This window comes from Bos javanicus, chromosome 12 (assembly GCF_032452875.1).
Source record: "Bos javanicus breed banteng chromosome 12, ARS-OSU_banteng_1.0, whole genome shotgun sequence".
Classification (NCBI taxonomy): Eukaryota; Metazoa; Chordata; class Mammalia; order Artiodactyla; family Bovidae; genus Bos; species Bos javanicus.
This window is the reverse complement of record NC_083879.1, coordinates 21,304,105-21,320,653: the sequence shown is the minus strand read 5'-3', so window position 1 is coordinate 21,320,653 and position 16,549 is coordinate 21,304,105. Positions and strand designations below refer to the sequence as shown.

Sequence of the window (16,549 nt, the reverse complement as noted above, 5' to 3'; positions counted from 1 at the left end):
TGAGTAAAGGAAGGGACCCTATACTGGGTCTTTGGGGGTGATGGAAAGGTTCCATTTTTTCATAAAATGAATTGTGTACTGCCATTCTTGAACTCTGTAGATTTGGGGATTGATGTATTAAAATTAGAGGCTCGGGGGAAATTAAAAAGCTTAGTCCAAAAGAACACCTTTGCAGACAACCAAATCTTTTAGCATCACAGTCAGTTGCTCCATGGAGAAAGTTGGAAGACTCAGGTGGGTTGCTGTCCCTCTGCTCCTCCCACATATTCTGCTTTGAGCTGAGCTGCTTTTCTGCCCAGATTGTTTCTCGTGTGCTCCACAACGTTCGTTCAGGCCCAAGTCTAGTCTTGCACTGTCCGATATGGCTACAGAGCATTTGAAATGTAGCCGGTTCAAACTGAGATCTTCCATCAGTGTAAAAATCCACCAAAGTCGAAGACTTAGGGTAAAAAAAAAACAACAAAAGTAAACTAACATTTTTATATTGATTACATTTTTATGTTGATTACATCTTGAAATGCTACTATTTTAGATATAGTGAGTTAAATATTATACATTATTAAAATCAATTCTGCCTGTTTCTTTTTATGTTTTTATTTATTTTCTGGGTGAGTTACGTTTTATTTGGGGCAAAATGAGGACTGCAGCCTGGGAAACAGCACCTCAGATCACTCTGAGAAGCTGTTTTTCTCTTTACCTTTTTAATGTGACTACTTTCTAGAAAACTTGAAATTACATACTTGTACTGGATAGCATTGGTCTAGACAGATTTCCAGGGCACTTTATTGTGAATTAGGTTGCCTGGCCAAGCCGTAGTCACTGGAGGTCTCTGCACAGTCCCGTGGCTGAGCCGGCTGCACACCTGGTTTTGGTGTGAAGAGACAGTAGAGCAGAACATGAGTTGTCACCCTACACGTGTGTGACCAGTGCTGGCGTGGGGCTGTGGGTTGTGGAAACAGGTCCCTTGGCCCTATTTTCCTTTATTTTGAAATTTGTAATTTCTAGATCAATAATGCAGGTTGCATGGTCAATAAGAGAGAGCTCACAGAAGACGGACTCGAAAAAAACTTTGCTACCAACACTCTGGGTAAGTGTAAGCGGTTCTCTTATTTATTTTTAGCAAAATAAATGGAGAAGGATGAGAAACTGTAGAAGGATCAGAAAAGTAGTGATAAACTTTTGGAGTTCTTGGTGCGTAGCTTGATTGTATTCACTTTATCTTTAAATGCATTATTTTTTCTTCATAAAACACTCTTGTCTTATTTTTTATAATATGCGTTAGTGCCAGAAATACTATTCTTAAAGTGGTTTTTTCCTGGGAAGCTCAAGGCTCATTATAGACATGACTTTGGTGAGGAGGGCAGGGTCACCTTAGGTGGAGAGGGCAAGTATGAAAACTGCAGCAAAGTGAACTTCCGGCCAGGGCTGAGGAAGGAGCAGCCATAAGACAAGAACATGGACCTAGAAAGGCGTTCGTTTACCTGAAACACAGGACCCCCGGGTTCCAGACCCTGCTCTGTAATAACCGGCCAACGTGTTTTGTGCCAGGTCAGTGATTCTCAAAGTGGGGTTCCTGGACCATCACCAGGGAACTCGGTGGAAATGCACATTCTTGGGCCTTACCCCGAGATCCACTGAATCCAAAACTGGGATGGAGCTGAGAAATCTGTGTTTGAATGAGCCCTCCAGACGATTCTGATGCACACTTAAGTTTGAGAACCAAGGGGCCAGGATTTTAGGCTCTTTGGATTTTTCTCCTTGAACCAAGGGGTCTGGAATACAGATCTTCCTCAACTTGGGATGGGTTAGGTCCCAGTCAACCCATCATGCGTAGGTTGATCATGTTGTAAACTGAAAATGCATTAATCCACCTAACCTACAGAACATCCTTGCTCAGCCCAGCCAACCTTAAACAGGCTGAGAACACTTGATGTTAGCCTACAGTTGGGCAAAATCATCTAACCCAAAGCCTAGTTTATAATAAAGTATTGAATTCCTCATGTTTATGAAATATTGTGCTGCAAGTGAAAAACAGAGCGGTTTCTGGCCCAGAGTGGCTGTAAATGTGCAGGCTGTTCACTCTTGTCACTGCCTGGCTGACTGGGAACTTGCCGCGCATCCTGAGAGAGCGTCTTACCGCTTATTACCAGCTCAGGAAAAGTTCAAAGCCCCAAATTCAAAATACAGTTTCTAAGGAATGCATATTGCCTTCACACCATCGAAAAATCTTAATTCAAACTGTTGTAAATTGGGGACCGTCTGTAGACGATTTCAGTGCCTTGGAGAGATTTCACCTTGGAGAGGCAATGAATCTCAGATTCTCCCCGGTGACCATACCGCTTCCTCTGAGGAAGTGAGGCTTTTAATAAACCGGTTTAATTAATCCTAAGTCACAAGATGAATGGTGGGGGTTCCTGTGGCTCCTGGGGTCATTGAGGGTGACCATTAGATAGCAACCTCTTCCCGCCCAAGAACTGAACAGTGTGAGGAGTAGAATAATAATGAACGAAAGCCCTAAGTCACTGTTGTTGCTGATGAGGCTGGTTGGAGGGTGTGGCTCAGGTGAGAGCCAGATGGCTTCCTTAATGCTGAACTCCCAGAATTAGACAGCCTTGCTGGCTTTGTTGTGGCTGGATAATCCCAGACAGACACCACCAACCCCTCCCAGGAAGCCCAGTTTCTTGCTCCCAAATGTACTACATTTATTACCAGAATGCTCACCTCCTTGGGATGGGGGAAGGAAGGGGCCGAAGGAGGTTGCTCATTGTGCTCTCTCCAGGAGGAGGGGAACATAGGGAGTGGAGAAGGACCCTTCTGCCCACTCTGAAGCTCTGAGCTTGCATTTCTTTCTTTTTAAACAAATCTCTGGGAGCTTGCTATGAAACGCTGCAGGTTTAGGACAAAATGTTCCCATCTTCTGCTTTGTTCCAAATGCGGTATCCTTGCCCAAAGTACCAGAAGTACACGAATGTGGGGTCATGCCAGGGTTTGCCTTCTGACTCTCCTGGATGGTAGGGACTCCTGGGGTCCTAGCAGCTGGCCTCCTAGATCGGCTGCACCCCCAGGATCAGCTTTGTGATTTGTAGGGCCCAGTGGCAAACAAAAGTGGGGGCTCCTCTGTTCAAAAAGTACAAGGGTTTGCCCAAGACGAAGCCAGCTCTGCTGCTTCCCACCCACCCGTCCAGCACCCCACTCCATTCCACTGGGTGTGTGCTGCATGCTAGGCCCGGGGGCGGGTGCGGGGGATGTGTACACGTCGTTGAACCCGCAGGACCGCCCTGTAGTGGAGGTATTCCTGCCTGTACAGTTACAGATGGAAAAGCTAGGACTGAGGGAGCTTGTGTAACTTGCCCAAGGTCAAGTGGAGGAGCCAGAATTTGAAGCCAGGTCCGTCTGCCTCCAGAGCCTATGTTCATAACCAGGACCAGTTCTGCCAGCCTCTCCCCCAGAATCTCCTTCCTCAGATCTGAAACTGCTTTAATGTGAAATAAGGGCTAAGGGAGCCTGGGAGTGGGGAGACCTGCCATGCTGGGGAAGCATGGTGTAGGGCTGGGGCACTGCTTAGAGGACCCCCTGGGAATCTGCATTGATTGAGAATGTGGGTAGATCTGATGGACTCCAACACTGCCTTTTTTTTTTTTTCCTGCGCTGCATGGGTTGTGGGATCTTAGGTCCCCAGCCAGGGATTGAACTCAGGTCACAGTAGTGAAAGTGCTGAGTCTTAACCACTGGACTGCCAGGGAACTTCCTTTATTTTTTGCCTTTTTCATTACACAGCCGGTTATGCTGTACTTTTGTATGGATCGGGTCTGTTACCAAGGACCTTGATATCTCTTCATTTTCATTTCCTACTTGTGCTAGAAACATTGATCTTTCCAACTTCTCTGAGAAGCCTGATAATTTTCATGCTTAATATTTATTCATCCTCTCCAGAGGGGAAGATGGAGTCCAATGTACACAGAGGCAATTCAGTGACGGGAGGGCAGGTAGACGGCTCTCTGCTTCACAGATGAGGAGATACAAGGAGGTTCAAATATTATTATTCTTGAGCAGGTCCCGAGCCCAGTGGACAGCTCAGACCTATGTCTGAGTCCTAGGAAATTGCTGGCTGCCTTTCTAATACGAAACATGTTTTCTCAGCCCGATTATGCAACATGGGTTACGTTGTTTTCTGTTTTCTAAGATTCAGTTGGGCCGATAGAAATACCTCCAGTCCTCAGGCAGACGTCAGTAGATTCCTGATAACCCTGAGGACAAGACAATACTAGCATCTGCAGAATTTATCACCAGGTTCTAAGGGTTTGGAAACCCTTAGGTTTGGTGGAGGATCACTGAGATGCTGTCAGAACCTGTGACTGTGTGTGGCTCTGCGTGACAATATCATAGTGCATGAATTAGATACAGTTTGGAAATCACTCTCCTTCTCCTTTTGTGGGTGTGGGTGGGGCCTGGAGAGGTTTTTCATCATTCACTCTCCCGGGGAACAAAAAGGAACTGCCTGGGGCAGCTTTGTGGGGAGATGAAGCGTGGAGGTGAAGTGATCTCATGAGACAGATTCTGTTGGGTTGCTGTTCTTGCTCCTGGGTTTTGGGTCTTCTCCAAGCATATACATTTTGCCTGTTAGCATTCAGCGGCATTAAGAGTCTGCGAGGAGGGAAGACAGATGTGGGGAGGGGGTGGTGGCGCTTGGCTGAGTGCTGTGCTGGCAGCCGGCCACAGCCCGAGCTCGAGCCGGTTAAAACTCTCACCCGCATCTCTGCCCCTCTCACCCACGGGGCGCAAGACGAGGATGCTGTCCACGTCCTCCAGAACTGCTGTGTCACCAATTAAGTGGCTGTAATAAACAGGCGGGGTGCCTCAGCCCTTTAGTAGAAGGTGGGGAAGTTCAGTTGAGGTCATTTTGAAAGGCCATACATACATCGTGTGTGCGAGCATGTGCGTGCTAAGTTGCTTCCAGTCATGTCCGACTCTGCGACTCTATGGACTGTAGCCTGCTAGACTCCTCTGTCCATGGGATTCTCCAGGCAAGAATGCTGGAGTGGGTTGCTGCGCCCTCCTCCAGGGGATCTTCGTGACCCAGGGATCGAGCCTGAGTCTCCTGTGGCTCCTGCATTACAGGCAGATTCTTTACCACTGAGCCACCAGAGAAGCCCATACATACATCAGTGTGCAGTAAATGTTCACATTCTCTTCACTTCACATTCTGTTATATGGAGCTTTCTACTGCTGGCATAGATCCACGGAACTGCTACTGAAAGCAGGGACCCAGGGTCCAGAAACACCTTAATATGTTTTTGTTGTTTAGTCACTAAGTCACATCTGACTCTTTGCGACCCCATGGACTGTAGCCTGCCAGGCTCCTCTGTCCATGGGATTTCCCAGGCAAGAATCCTGGAGTGGGTTGCCATTTCCTTCTCCAGAGGATCTTCCTCACCCTCCCTGACCCTTCCCCATCTTCCAGGAATTGAACCTGCATCTCTTGCATTGACAGGCAGGTTCTTTACTGCTGAGCTACCAGGGAAGCCCCACCTTAACAGTGATGATACTAATGGTAATAATGTACACACTGGACACTTTCCACATGCCAGGGCTGTACTGTTTTTCTTGAATTATCTCATTCAGTCCTCCTGACAACTCTACAGATTTCATAGACAAGGAAACTGGGCCAGAAATAGTTTGAAACCAGAGTCTGTGACTCACCTTCCTAAATAAAATTATAGTTGGTACATTTTTGCTATAGGGTTGTATTTGTCAGCTCTTGCTACATGACAACCGTCTCCCAGATCTCTGAGGAACACAATAATAAGCACGTATTTCTTGCTAACTCTTACGCAGGTCTGTTGGGTGGACTAACCTCAGCTGGGCTCAGCAGGGTATCTCAGCAAATAAGGTCTACATTATGTTCCAAATCTTTGCATCCTCCTTGGACCATTAGGCTGGCCAGAGTATGTTCCAGCAGCAAGAGCAGAAGCCCAAGTGTGCAAGCACCTTGCAAGCAGATCTGCTAACATCTAACCACTAAAACAAGTCATTTCACAGAGCCCTGAATCAAGAGTCAGGGAAACATACTCCTCCCAGGAAGGTGGGGAAGAGGGAGTGAATATGGTCAAACAATAATCTGCAACAAGGGTCTGTTTTCTTATATTCTAATTCTTTGGAAATGAGTCCTCTGAGTTAAGGATGTGGTTAACTATTAGCCTGAAATGTTTAATGAGCAAAATATTTTGTCCGTTCAGTAAACATTTATAGAGCACACACTAAGCTGTGATCAGTGCTAAGGATTCAGAAATTATAGGGACTCCTGGTGCAATGGGGGAATCAGACACACAAACAATTTCAGTGACTATACAGTAAGTTCTCTTTTCATCCATGAAGGGAGCTGGGGCCCAGACCCCAGGAAAGCAGAGAACAGTACTTCTGAGGGATATGCCCTCAGACACTGAATGTGTTTGGCACCAGGCATTCTCACTTGTCAATAATCCTTGGTTCCTGAAACCTTCCAGCTCCCAAACTGTCAAGATTCCCAGAGAGACACAGTACCTGGGAATAGTAAGCAGTACAGCAATGTCAGGTAATATTTCTGTAACACCCAAATCCCTGAATCTGGAATTGCAGTCCTTTGTTATTGTACTTCCCCTATCCACCCAGACATATTTCCATTATTTCCCAACATGGATCCTCTGCCAGTGCATTATTATTTTTAAAAATATTTACTTATTTGACTGTGCTGGGTCTTAGTTGCTGCCACGTGGGATCTAGTTCCCTGACCAGGGATTGAACTCGGGCCCCATGCTTTGGGCACTCAAAGTCTTAGCCACTGGACCCCCAGGGAAGCCCCCAGTCAGCCCATGACCTCCATGCTTTTATCTCTGAGGCTTCTCCGCCTGGAATGTCCCCTTCCTGGCTCACTTTCACTTCTCTGCGACTCGGTTGAGAGCACCCCTAGCCTGGAGCTTGGCCAGGGCCCCTGCTCTTGGCTCCCAGAGCACCCTCTGTGACTCTGTCTTAGCACCATAGAAGTCACCCATCAATAGGTGGTTTCTAGTAAAGGGCCTGAGTCACTGAGGGCAGGCACTGCCTGGCCCTTACGAGGAGCTCAGCCTGTGATCCAGCTCCTCCTGTGACGTGTGCAAACTGCCTCAACCTCCCCAAGCCTCACATCCCCATTCTGTAAAATGGGATCATGATACCTTTACAGGCTAGAGGCAAGGGTTAAAGAAGGAATTGGAAGCTATGTTCCCAGGAGAAATCAGATGTTCACACCAAAACATGAGCATGAATGTTTATAGCTACCTTATTTTTATTCCTCATCACCCTGAACTGAAGACAACCCAGCTGTCCTTCAACTGGCGAATAAACTGTGGTACTTCCACAGCATGGGATGCTGTGTCACAAGTAAAAGGAACAAAACAAGGACATTTACAGCAATGTGGATAAATCTTCAGTGCATTGGTGAAAATCAAGCTAGACTCAAAAGGACGCATCATACGATTCTATTTACATGACGTTCTGGGGACTGGGAACAGATCAGTGGTCGCTGGGGGCTAGGGATGCAAGGAGGGTGTGACCACAAAGGGTCCAGGTGGCTGTGAGGGAATATTTGGGGTGATGGATGGTTCTGAATCACTCTACAATGTAATACATAGTTAGATACCCAACCTTCTGCATTGGCAAAGGCGCAGAGAGCTATACACACTCACACACACACACGAGTTTTACTGTATGTACAGATATATAAGATAAAGCAAAAAGAAAGGACAGCATCTTAGCTCTGGGCACAGTGAGTCTGTTTCTTGGTAAGAAGCAGATCCTTCATTGCGATGGATTTGAGGTGCCCTCCTTGGTAATCCATGCGCTCCTAGAAAGGGCAGTTTTCTCTCTAGCTTAGAGCACAGGTCACCTGGCTCAGGCCTGGGGACAGCGGGTGCTCAGCACTGTCAGCTGGCGAGGAGGACATGCAGTGGCCCCTGCCATGCAGTGCAGCGCTGCGCAGAGGTCGGGGTCAGAGTCCCAGAAGTCAGAGGTCATTCACCCGTCGGCTTTGGTTTTCTGCTGCTATCGAGGCTGTTTGGGATGAGGCAGAAAAACCTTCTAGAGTTGAGCCCCCGGGCCATGGTGTGCCTGGACACCCGCCCCCCACCTGCCCTGCCTGCCTCTCCAGGGTGGTATCTGAGCTGCTGCAGTGCTCAGGCTGGGGTGATCTTTCTCAGGGCCCCATGGGCACCACTCTCGTACTCTCGCAGCCAGGGAGCCCGGCCCCATCCTGTCCTGGGGGCTCAGAACCTTGTCTGATGATCTGGTTGGGGTTCCATGGTGTTTTTCAAGAAGTGCTACCCACAGCCATTCTAGCAAGTGCTCATTTGAGGAATCTTAAAAACAAAATCCCAGTTAAGCACCTTCATGCTTTTAATGAGCCTGCGCTCTCCCTGCTGTAAAGCAGGGCCTTTCACTGGGTCCCAGGGGTAGTGGTAACAGTCTGCCTCTCAGATGTGACAGCAGAGCAGCTTCAGTCATCCTGCACCAGAAACACCGCTTCAGCCTCCAGCATCCTGAGGCACGGGCCTCCCTCGTGGCTTCAGGGGTTAAGAATCTGCCTGCAATGCAGGAGACCTGGGTTCAATCCCTGGGTTGGGAAGATCCCCTGGAGGAGGGCATGGCAACCTACTCCAGTATTCTTGCCTGGGAAGGCCCATGGACAGAGGAGCCTGTCGGGCTATAGTCCACGGAGTCCCAAAGAGTCGGACACGACTGAGCCACTAAACAACAAGAGTCCTCAGGCTCAGACCTCGGATGGCCTGGGGAGGACAAGGAAGTGATGACATTTTCACCTCTGTGGGTGACCTGGAGCCCAAGACAGGTGCCAGGCACCACCACCCCCACCCCCAGATGGCTCCTTCCCATTAGAGCTCACAGAGGTCTGTCCCCACGTTTAAACAAGGCTCTCTGGCTGCTCTCGGCTTCAACCACCCTTGAGTGAACCCTCCACCCCAAGGCTCTTTGCACAGACTGTACCCCATGCCTGGTCACCCTCCTTCCCACCCCTGCCCCCTCCCACACTCTGCCTCTCCTCTCAATCTTAGCTCAGACGTCATCTTGTCGCTACTGTGGCTCTGATGCACCCCCACCCCACCCCATGTGCTCACAGCAGTCCACACACTTCTGCACAGCATTGACCTCACTGCAGGTTCATTACATGATAACGTGTTAATGCCTGATGAACACCTCGAGGCGAGGATCCCTCACAGTACTTAGTACTGGGTCTGGCATTTAAAGGGGCTTCCCCCGTGGCTTAGGGGTAAATAATCTGTCTGCAGTATGGGAGACACAGGAGACACGGGTTCAATCCCTGGGTCAGGAAGATCCCCTGGAGGAGGGCATGGCAACCTACTCCAGGATTCTTGCCTGGAGACTCCCATGGACAGAGGAGCCTGGTGGGCTACAGTCCATGGGGTTGCAAAGAGTTGGACACGACTGAAGCGACTTAGCACACATGCAGCCACTGGTATTTAAAACGTGGAACTGGAAGTGGCAGGGAGAGGGGGAAGTTGAGGTTGGGGGCACGGGGAAAATATCTGACTCCCCCTCATGCTGTCTGACCCCAAACCAAGAGTAAATGCCCCACGGGAAATTGATGACTCGAATTATCTTCCTTATTACTGAGAGCAGGACTCAGCTTGGTCCTGCTTCCTCATTTTCTCTGGGACTCTGTGCTGCCAGCTTTCCCCGTAATATGATCTTTGAAATGGTCTTTATATAATTTGTAAAGTGAGTGTGTGAGGCCCCGGGGCTCACTGTGGGATGTTTGTGTTACTGTACCCGTGGGACAAGTACCAAATGGTATTCACCATGCAGCTGTCTGCTCCTTTAAAATGCACACCAGTAACTTCCCAGGGGTAGAAGGACAATTATTTTCCCCAGCAGATAGTACAACTGGTAAAGCATGGACCCAAATATACCCACCTAGTAACCAAAATGACTTTAATTCAAGCTGGTTTTAAAGGTTTCTTTTAATAGAATCTCCAATCAGTTCTCTGTGCTAAGTGTGAACGCTGCAGTATATTTTTCTCATCAAACAACTATTTTAATGCTATTGAAATATATCATACCCATGCTATGGTATGGTTTCAGGGGCCCCATAAATTTAATATTTGGATGGAACTGTGGTTTCTGGAACGCTTTAAGAGGACTACGCATCTGTCCTCCGGCATCGCCCGGCTTGACACAGTTTAGCATCCCTTGCTAATTAGCTTATAGAGAGAGATTTGCTTCAAGTCATGTACCCATGTCATTAAGGTCCTTGTTGCTGTATTTAGAAGACTGTGTCCAACATAAATCCACTCCCAAATCTCCTTCTCGTAATGAACTTCCATCGACATAATGAGTTCCTTGGAAGGAAGGCATTGTGTAAATTTAAAATACTAATGAGTCATAATGATAATGAATTACTTTCCTTATTACTGGGAGCAGCCTCAGCTTGGGCACATTATCCCATGGCTGAAGGTGTCTTCCCTATACCCAGGCCTGCCTCCCCCAGGAGCCCAGACTCTAAAATAGCTTCTCCTTTTTATTTATTTATTTTTTTCTTTCCACATCAAAGCTCAGAATCCCCGAAATGTCCCTGGTCTTAGCTAGTCAGTCTCGGAGGAACAGAAGTTACAGAACTGGTTCCTGATAGCACTGAAATGGCCAAAGACACCCACAGCCATTTCCAGCAGAGCCTGCCTGTGCCTTCCCAGGGATATTCCCATGAGCTGATGTCACAGGCAAATGGGTGGGTTTTCTAGCTAAGACAAGCCCAGTGTCTCAGCGATTGTCTGGTTACCAGGAGCAGGAACCCACACAAGCTGACTAAACAGAATTGATCTCCTGGAGGGGGACGCAAGGATGGCCTTCATAGAACTCAGTGGTGGAGGCACAGCTGGGCTTTGGAGGGGCGTCAGGGACAGGACAGGAGAGCATGAGGACCGGGCGAACTTTCCGTTTCTCTGGGACCGTTGTCCACAGACTCCGTCCCAGCCCTCCCTGTATCTGCTTGTCCATACCCACGGGCCAAATATGGGGGCCGCTGAGTCAAGGGTCCTGTGTACACATGCTTGGAGGGAGAGTTCGACTGGCACAGCTCAGGTCAGGAAGAAGAGAAAGTGCTGATCGCTCAGTCGTGTCCGACTTTTGGGACCTCATGGACTGTAGCCCACTAGGCTCCTCTGTTCATGGGATTCTCCAGGCAAGGATACTGGGGTAGGGTGCCATTTCCTTCTCCAGGGGATCTTCCCGACCCAGGGATTGAACCCGGGTCTCCTGCTAAGGTCGGGGTCACCTCTAACTCAGTCTGCTCTGTCCATGTGGTCGAGGCCACATGGCTCAACGACAGTGCCAGGCCCAGGGTCACGACTTGGTGTGTGTTGTGATAAACAGGATACGGGGGTCACCCCTCAAGGTGGGGGGGCACATTTCCGGAAGAAGTCCACCATGCCAGGTGGAGGAGTTTTCTGCTTAATCTGATTGGGAGCCTGGAGCGTTGTAGGGCTTTGGGGCCTGTGTTCACAGCGGGCTGGTGGTAGGATCTGTGAGCTGGGCGAGGAGCTCCTGGCGCCAAGTTCATCCCTGGGGAACAGTGACTTGCAGACAAGGGAATCGTTCCTACTCCCTTGGCACTTCAGTAGGCTGGGACTCTGTGGTTTAATGATTCAAGGAAAGAGATTAAAAAGAAAAAAAGATTTGCCATCTGTTTTCCACTCTGCATGGACTTGCTGGGAACTTGGAAAAGTCACAGAACCTCTTTGGGATTGTCTTAATTCCAATTCTTTTCATTAAAAAAATATATAAATATATACATGAAGTGAAAGTGTTAGTCACTCAGTCGTGTTCAACTCTTTGTGACCCCATGGACTGTAGCCGCCAGGCTCTTCTGTTCATGGGATTCTCCAGGCAACAGTACTGGAGTGGGTAGCCATTCCCTTCTCCAGGGGATCTTCCCCACCCAGGGACTGAACCTGGCTCTCCTGCATTGCAGGCAGATTCTTTACCATCTGAGTCACCAGGGGACCCCAAATATATACATACATATTACTTATACATTTTTATGTTATTAATTGAGCAGTTTTTTTTTAAAGTTCTTATTGGCTTTAATCAGAGATTGATAATTTTGGGGAGCATCCATTTAGCAGTAGATGGGGCATGAAAAAGCTGTACAAGGCTAGAAATTTTACAGGCAGGAGGGAATAGGAACAAGGAAGTTATATGGGGCATTTCGCAGATTTTTCTTGTGTTTCTCTTTGCTGGCCTGAAAAGATGTGGAAGGTACATAGGAGGGGCCTCAGAAGGGAGGCTAGGAGGCTGGAGGATTCTAAATTGCTTATGGCTGGAAAGAGAGGCTTCATCTCCTTCTGAGAGGGGAGAAATGCTTGCTGCGTGTGAAGAGTGACACGTGTGTTTTGAAATCATAAAGCTGGAGACCCAGGAGGCAAAAAAACGTGCATGATGGCTCAGATCTGCTTGGGGGTGTAGCTGGGCCCCAGGAAGTAGGGTGGGGAACTTGGAATGAAGGAGATTTTTTTTTTTAATTGGAGTGTAGTCACTTTACAGTGTTGTTAGTTTCTGCTGTACAACACCATGGATCAGCCATAGGTGCACACATATCCCCACCCTCTTGAATCTCCTCCCCTCCCCCAACCATCCTCCCCTTCTAGGTCCTCACTCAGCACTGAGATGAGCACTCTGCGATGACCTGCAAGGAGATCTGTTGTGTTTTTTTTTTAAGATAGAAGAGGCCCCGGAAGGCCTGTTGTTAAAAACTGCAGTTTCTCCAGGAGTTTTTAGAAAGCACCTACTACCTGGCTGTGCCCTACAGTTGAGGATGAGTGGCCCAGCTAATCTTCCTACAGGGTAACTCTGAATGTGAAAGTGTCAGTCCTTCAGTCGTGTCCAACTCTTTTGTGACCCCATGGACTGTAGCCTGCCAGGCTCCTCTGTCCATGAAATGCTCCAAGCAAGAATACTTGAATGGGTTGCCATTTCCTTTCTCCAGGGGATCTTCCCGACCCAGGGATTGAACCCGCGTCTCCCGCATTGCAGGCGGATTCTTTACCATTCCCTGGTGGCTCAGGGAAACCCCACAGGGTAACTCTACTAGCATCTAAATGGATACAGCATATTCTCGCAGAGGATGAAGCAGAAAACAAAACACATCACTGTTTCCTGGGCTTTGGGGAGAGACGCAAAGGGGCCCCCCAGCTCTCATCTATCCTGGAGGTGTGCTGGGTCAGCGGGGTGAGCAAGTCTGATCCTGGAGGGAAGCAGTGGAGTCTCTCAGGGAGAGGGTGAAGGCTTCCGCGTGGAACCTGCTTCCAGCTTTCCTTTCCTTTCTGCCAAGGAGTCATTTATGACTATCCGTCGTGGCAGGGCTGATAGCTTTTGGCAGAAGTCCTTTCTACTTCTCGCAAATTAAATCAGAGAGAGAGTCACCAGCAGTGAATGCAAAGGAAGGGTTTAAGGCCACCGCATGGAGGCGAACAGCTGTCGGAGGCCCAGCATTCACCAGACATTAAAAATCATGAATATTAAAAACAAGCACAAATATTAACAAGGCTGGCCCCTCCAGCAACGATTTGGGGTATGGAGAACTGAGAATGCTGTGTGAGGTGACAGGCACAACTGAGAATCGCTAATAATAATAGTAATAATGATAAAGAAAATGGCAACAACCAGTGCCCACAGAGAGCATTCCAGTTCTCAGGCACAAACCCTCTGATGTCAGGAGGTGGGCTCGCCAGCTGTCGTCTCCTTTTTGCAAGAAACCCAGGCTGTACTGGTCCGGCGACCTGCCCCTGGTCGCACCGCTGGCAGGTGCCAACCAGGACTCAAATCCAGACTGCTGGCTCCCCCAGTGCCCTCCCCACAGTGCCAGGCTGCTCCCGTGAGCTTGGGTGCAGGGTGGGACACGTGCTGGGCTCCAGGTGGGGAGAGCTGGTCAGGCAGGAATTGAGGAGTGACTCAGGAAAGAGTCCGGGGCTTTCATTTAAACCTGCTCCCCCTCCCCCCACCACCCCGTAACAAAAGGTAATATATGTTCATTGTTTGGGGAAAAAAAATACAGATAAACATAAGAACATAGACATAACCTGGTGGGTCAGATGGTAAAGAATCCCCCTGCAATGCAGGAGACTGGGGTTCCTTCCCTGAGTCGGGAAGATCCCCTGGAGAAGGGAATGGCTACCCACTCCAGTATTCCTGTCTGGAGAATCCCATGGACAGAGGAGCCTGGTGGGCTACAGTCCACAGGATTGAAAAAAGTCAGACATGACTCAAAGACTAACACTTAGACATAATAATTGTCCACTCAGAAGCATTTTAAACATTTTAGCGCACCAAAATATCATCCTTGCAGATACTTTCTCCTCATTTTGACACACCTTTTTTCACAAAAATGGAATTCTGTTCTTCCTGCCATTGTATAATGCTTCATTCCGTATACTGTGAATATCTTTCCATGTCAAATAACACTTCAACAGTATCTTCCTCATTTCATTAAAAATGTTATATGTATGGCTTTATGATTACAGAAATAATCGTAAGATGCTATGCTCATTGTAAAAATATTCAAGTTCAAACCGTACAGAAATGTCCAGTAAAGGAAGGAAATATTTTATTAATCCCACCCTTGGGGCCTGAGCCGTGTTGCTGCGTGTCCTGTTTCCGCTTCATATTTTTCCACGTACAGGCTAGATGTAATGAACACGTGTGTCTATATACATTTTTTTTTCCTCCTCAAAGCGGGCTCACAGACTGTTGTGCAGTTTGCTTTTTTTCTTTCTCTGGTGTGGACATCTTTTCGTCTTGGTGTCTGAGGTTCTAAGGCATCTTTGTTCCAATCCTGGGGAAAGGAAACCCCTGTGAGGCTGGAGAAGGGACAGGCTAGTGAGTAATGGCAATACAGGGCTGGTTCCATGCTGAAATAAAAACCCTCCAAGAGGAGGAGACTGCGGCTCAGGCAGCCACTTGCCGCTCGCCTGGAGGAGTCAGGTAAGGGCGCCACCTCGCCTCCACCCCAGGGCCATCTAACAGGAGGGGTCCCAGCCCCCGACGGCCCCTGAGACCTCACGAATGCTCTGTGCCCCCCAGGTGTATATGTTCTCACAACCGCCCTGATCCCTGTCTTGGAGAAAGAACACGACCCCCGAGTGGTGAGTTGACTTTGGGGATGTCTTGTAAGTCAGCAACTCTGTCCCGGATGGGCAATCAGTGGTCCTACATTTGCGGCCCCAACTGTCCCAAGGTGGTGGGCATGCTGTCCACTTCCACAGTCAGGGCCAAATTTGGCCCCCAGGGTCCAGAGGCCTTGAGGTTTGATAACCTGAGATCCGGCAGTGGTGCTCCGGCCCAGGCAGCATCCAGGTGGATCTGGGGAGTTGCTGATGCAGCGGGCAGGGGTCCAGGCCTAGGTGAAGGTCGGCCTGGGGCTTTGTCCCATGGACATGCATACTTGCGGAGCTCCGGAGGCACGGCCTGGGCTTCCAGGATGCCCCTTCTGGCAATAGAGGCTTCCTGGGAGCCGGCTGTCAACCCAGCTCCCTCTTGCTCTCAGGGGCTCCTCCACATCCCCTGCTCCTGCCTCTCATCCTGGCTGGGTTGTTGCACACAGAGCCCATGAAAAGGGAGGCAGAGCCATGCAAAGGGCCACATTCAAAACCCCAGCCCTCACCAAAGTCTCCTCCCCAAAGTCATCCGAGAGTTGGCAAAGCATTGGGAAAGGGAGGAGCTGGGGAGGCAGGCAGGGGTGGGTGGGTATATTTCCTGGAGAATCTGCCACTCTAGTGGGAGGGGACAGCTATGGAGTTAACGGCTAATGGGTTAACATGACAGAAATGAGAGAAGTCAGGAAGAGGGCAGTTTATGCAGGCTGCCTTCTCTCTGCTGTGGGGGGTGTGGGAGGCAAATAATGACCTCCCTGGATCCCCGAGGTCCAGGTCCCAGTTCCTGGGGCTGTGTCACCTTGACCTGGCAGAAGAGACTCTGCAGATGTGATTAGTGAAGGATCATGAGATGGGGGGTGGGTTTCGTGGATTATCCAGGTGGGCCAGTGCAGCCGCAGGGTCCTCAGAAGAGGGCCCGAGTCAGAGGAGACGTGAGGATGGAAGCAGAGGTCGTCAGGGTGGTACGGCCACAAACCGAGGCCCAGGAGTGGCCTCCGGAAGCCGGAGACGCCAAGGAGGGAATTCCCCCCTCAAACTGTCAGAAGGTCTCTGCTGATACTTCGATTTTAGCCCCACAAGACACATTTCAGACCTCTGGCTTCCAGAGCTGGGGGGAATCCACCTGCGCTTTTGTAAGCCTCTTAGTCTGTGGTCATTTGTCGCAAGAGCAATAAGAAACAGATACATGGAGAAGGGGGATGGGAAGGTATTACAAACTTTTCTTCACAAATCTCCATTTACTGCAGATAACAGTGTCCTCTGGAGGAATGTTGGTTCAGAAACTGAACACCGATGACCCGCAGTCAGAAAGGACAGCGTTCGATGGCACCATGGTCTATGCACAGAACAAAGTAAGC

The 16,549-nt window shown here is 49.1% G+C and overlaps 1 protein-coding gene across 8 annotated transcripts in view; it reads left to right on the top strand.

Annotated features, from left to right (window-relative positions):
- Positions 1-16,549, top strand: part of DHRS12 (dehydrogenase/reductase 12) — a 40,355-nt gene that overhangs the window by 17,966 nt on the left and 5,840 nt on the right. For all 8 annotated transcript variants that reach the window (XR_009739900.1, XM_061434682.1, XM_061434680.1 and 5 more), the window contains 3 exons: positions 1,006-1,087; positions 15,121-15,182; positions 16,439-16,543. Coding sequence is in view for 7 of the 8 variants with exons in the window: in XM_061434682.1 (XP_061290666.1) it covers positions 1,006-1,087; positions 15,121-15,182; positions 16,439-16,543 (249 nt within the window). In the remaining variant the exon portion in view is untranslated. The remainder of the gene's footprint in view (positions 1-1,005; positions 1,088-15,120; positions 15,183-16,438; positions 16,544-16,549) is intronic.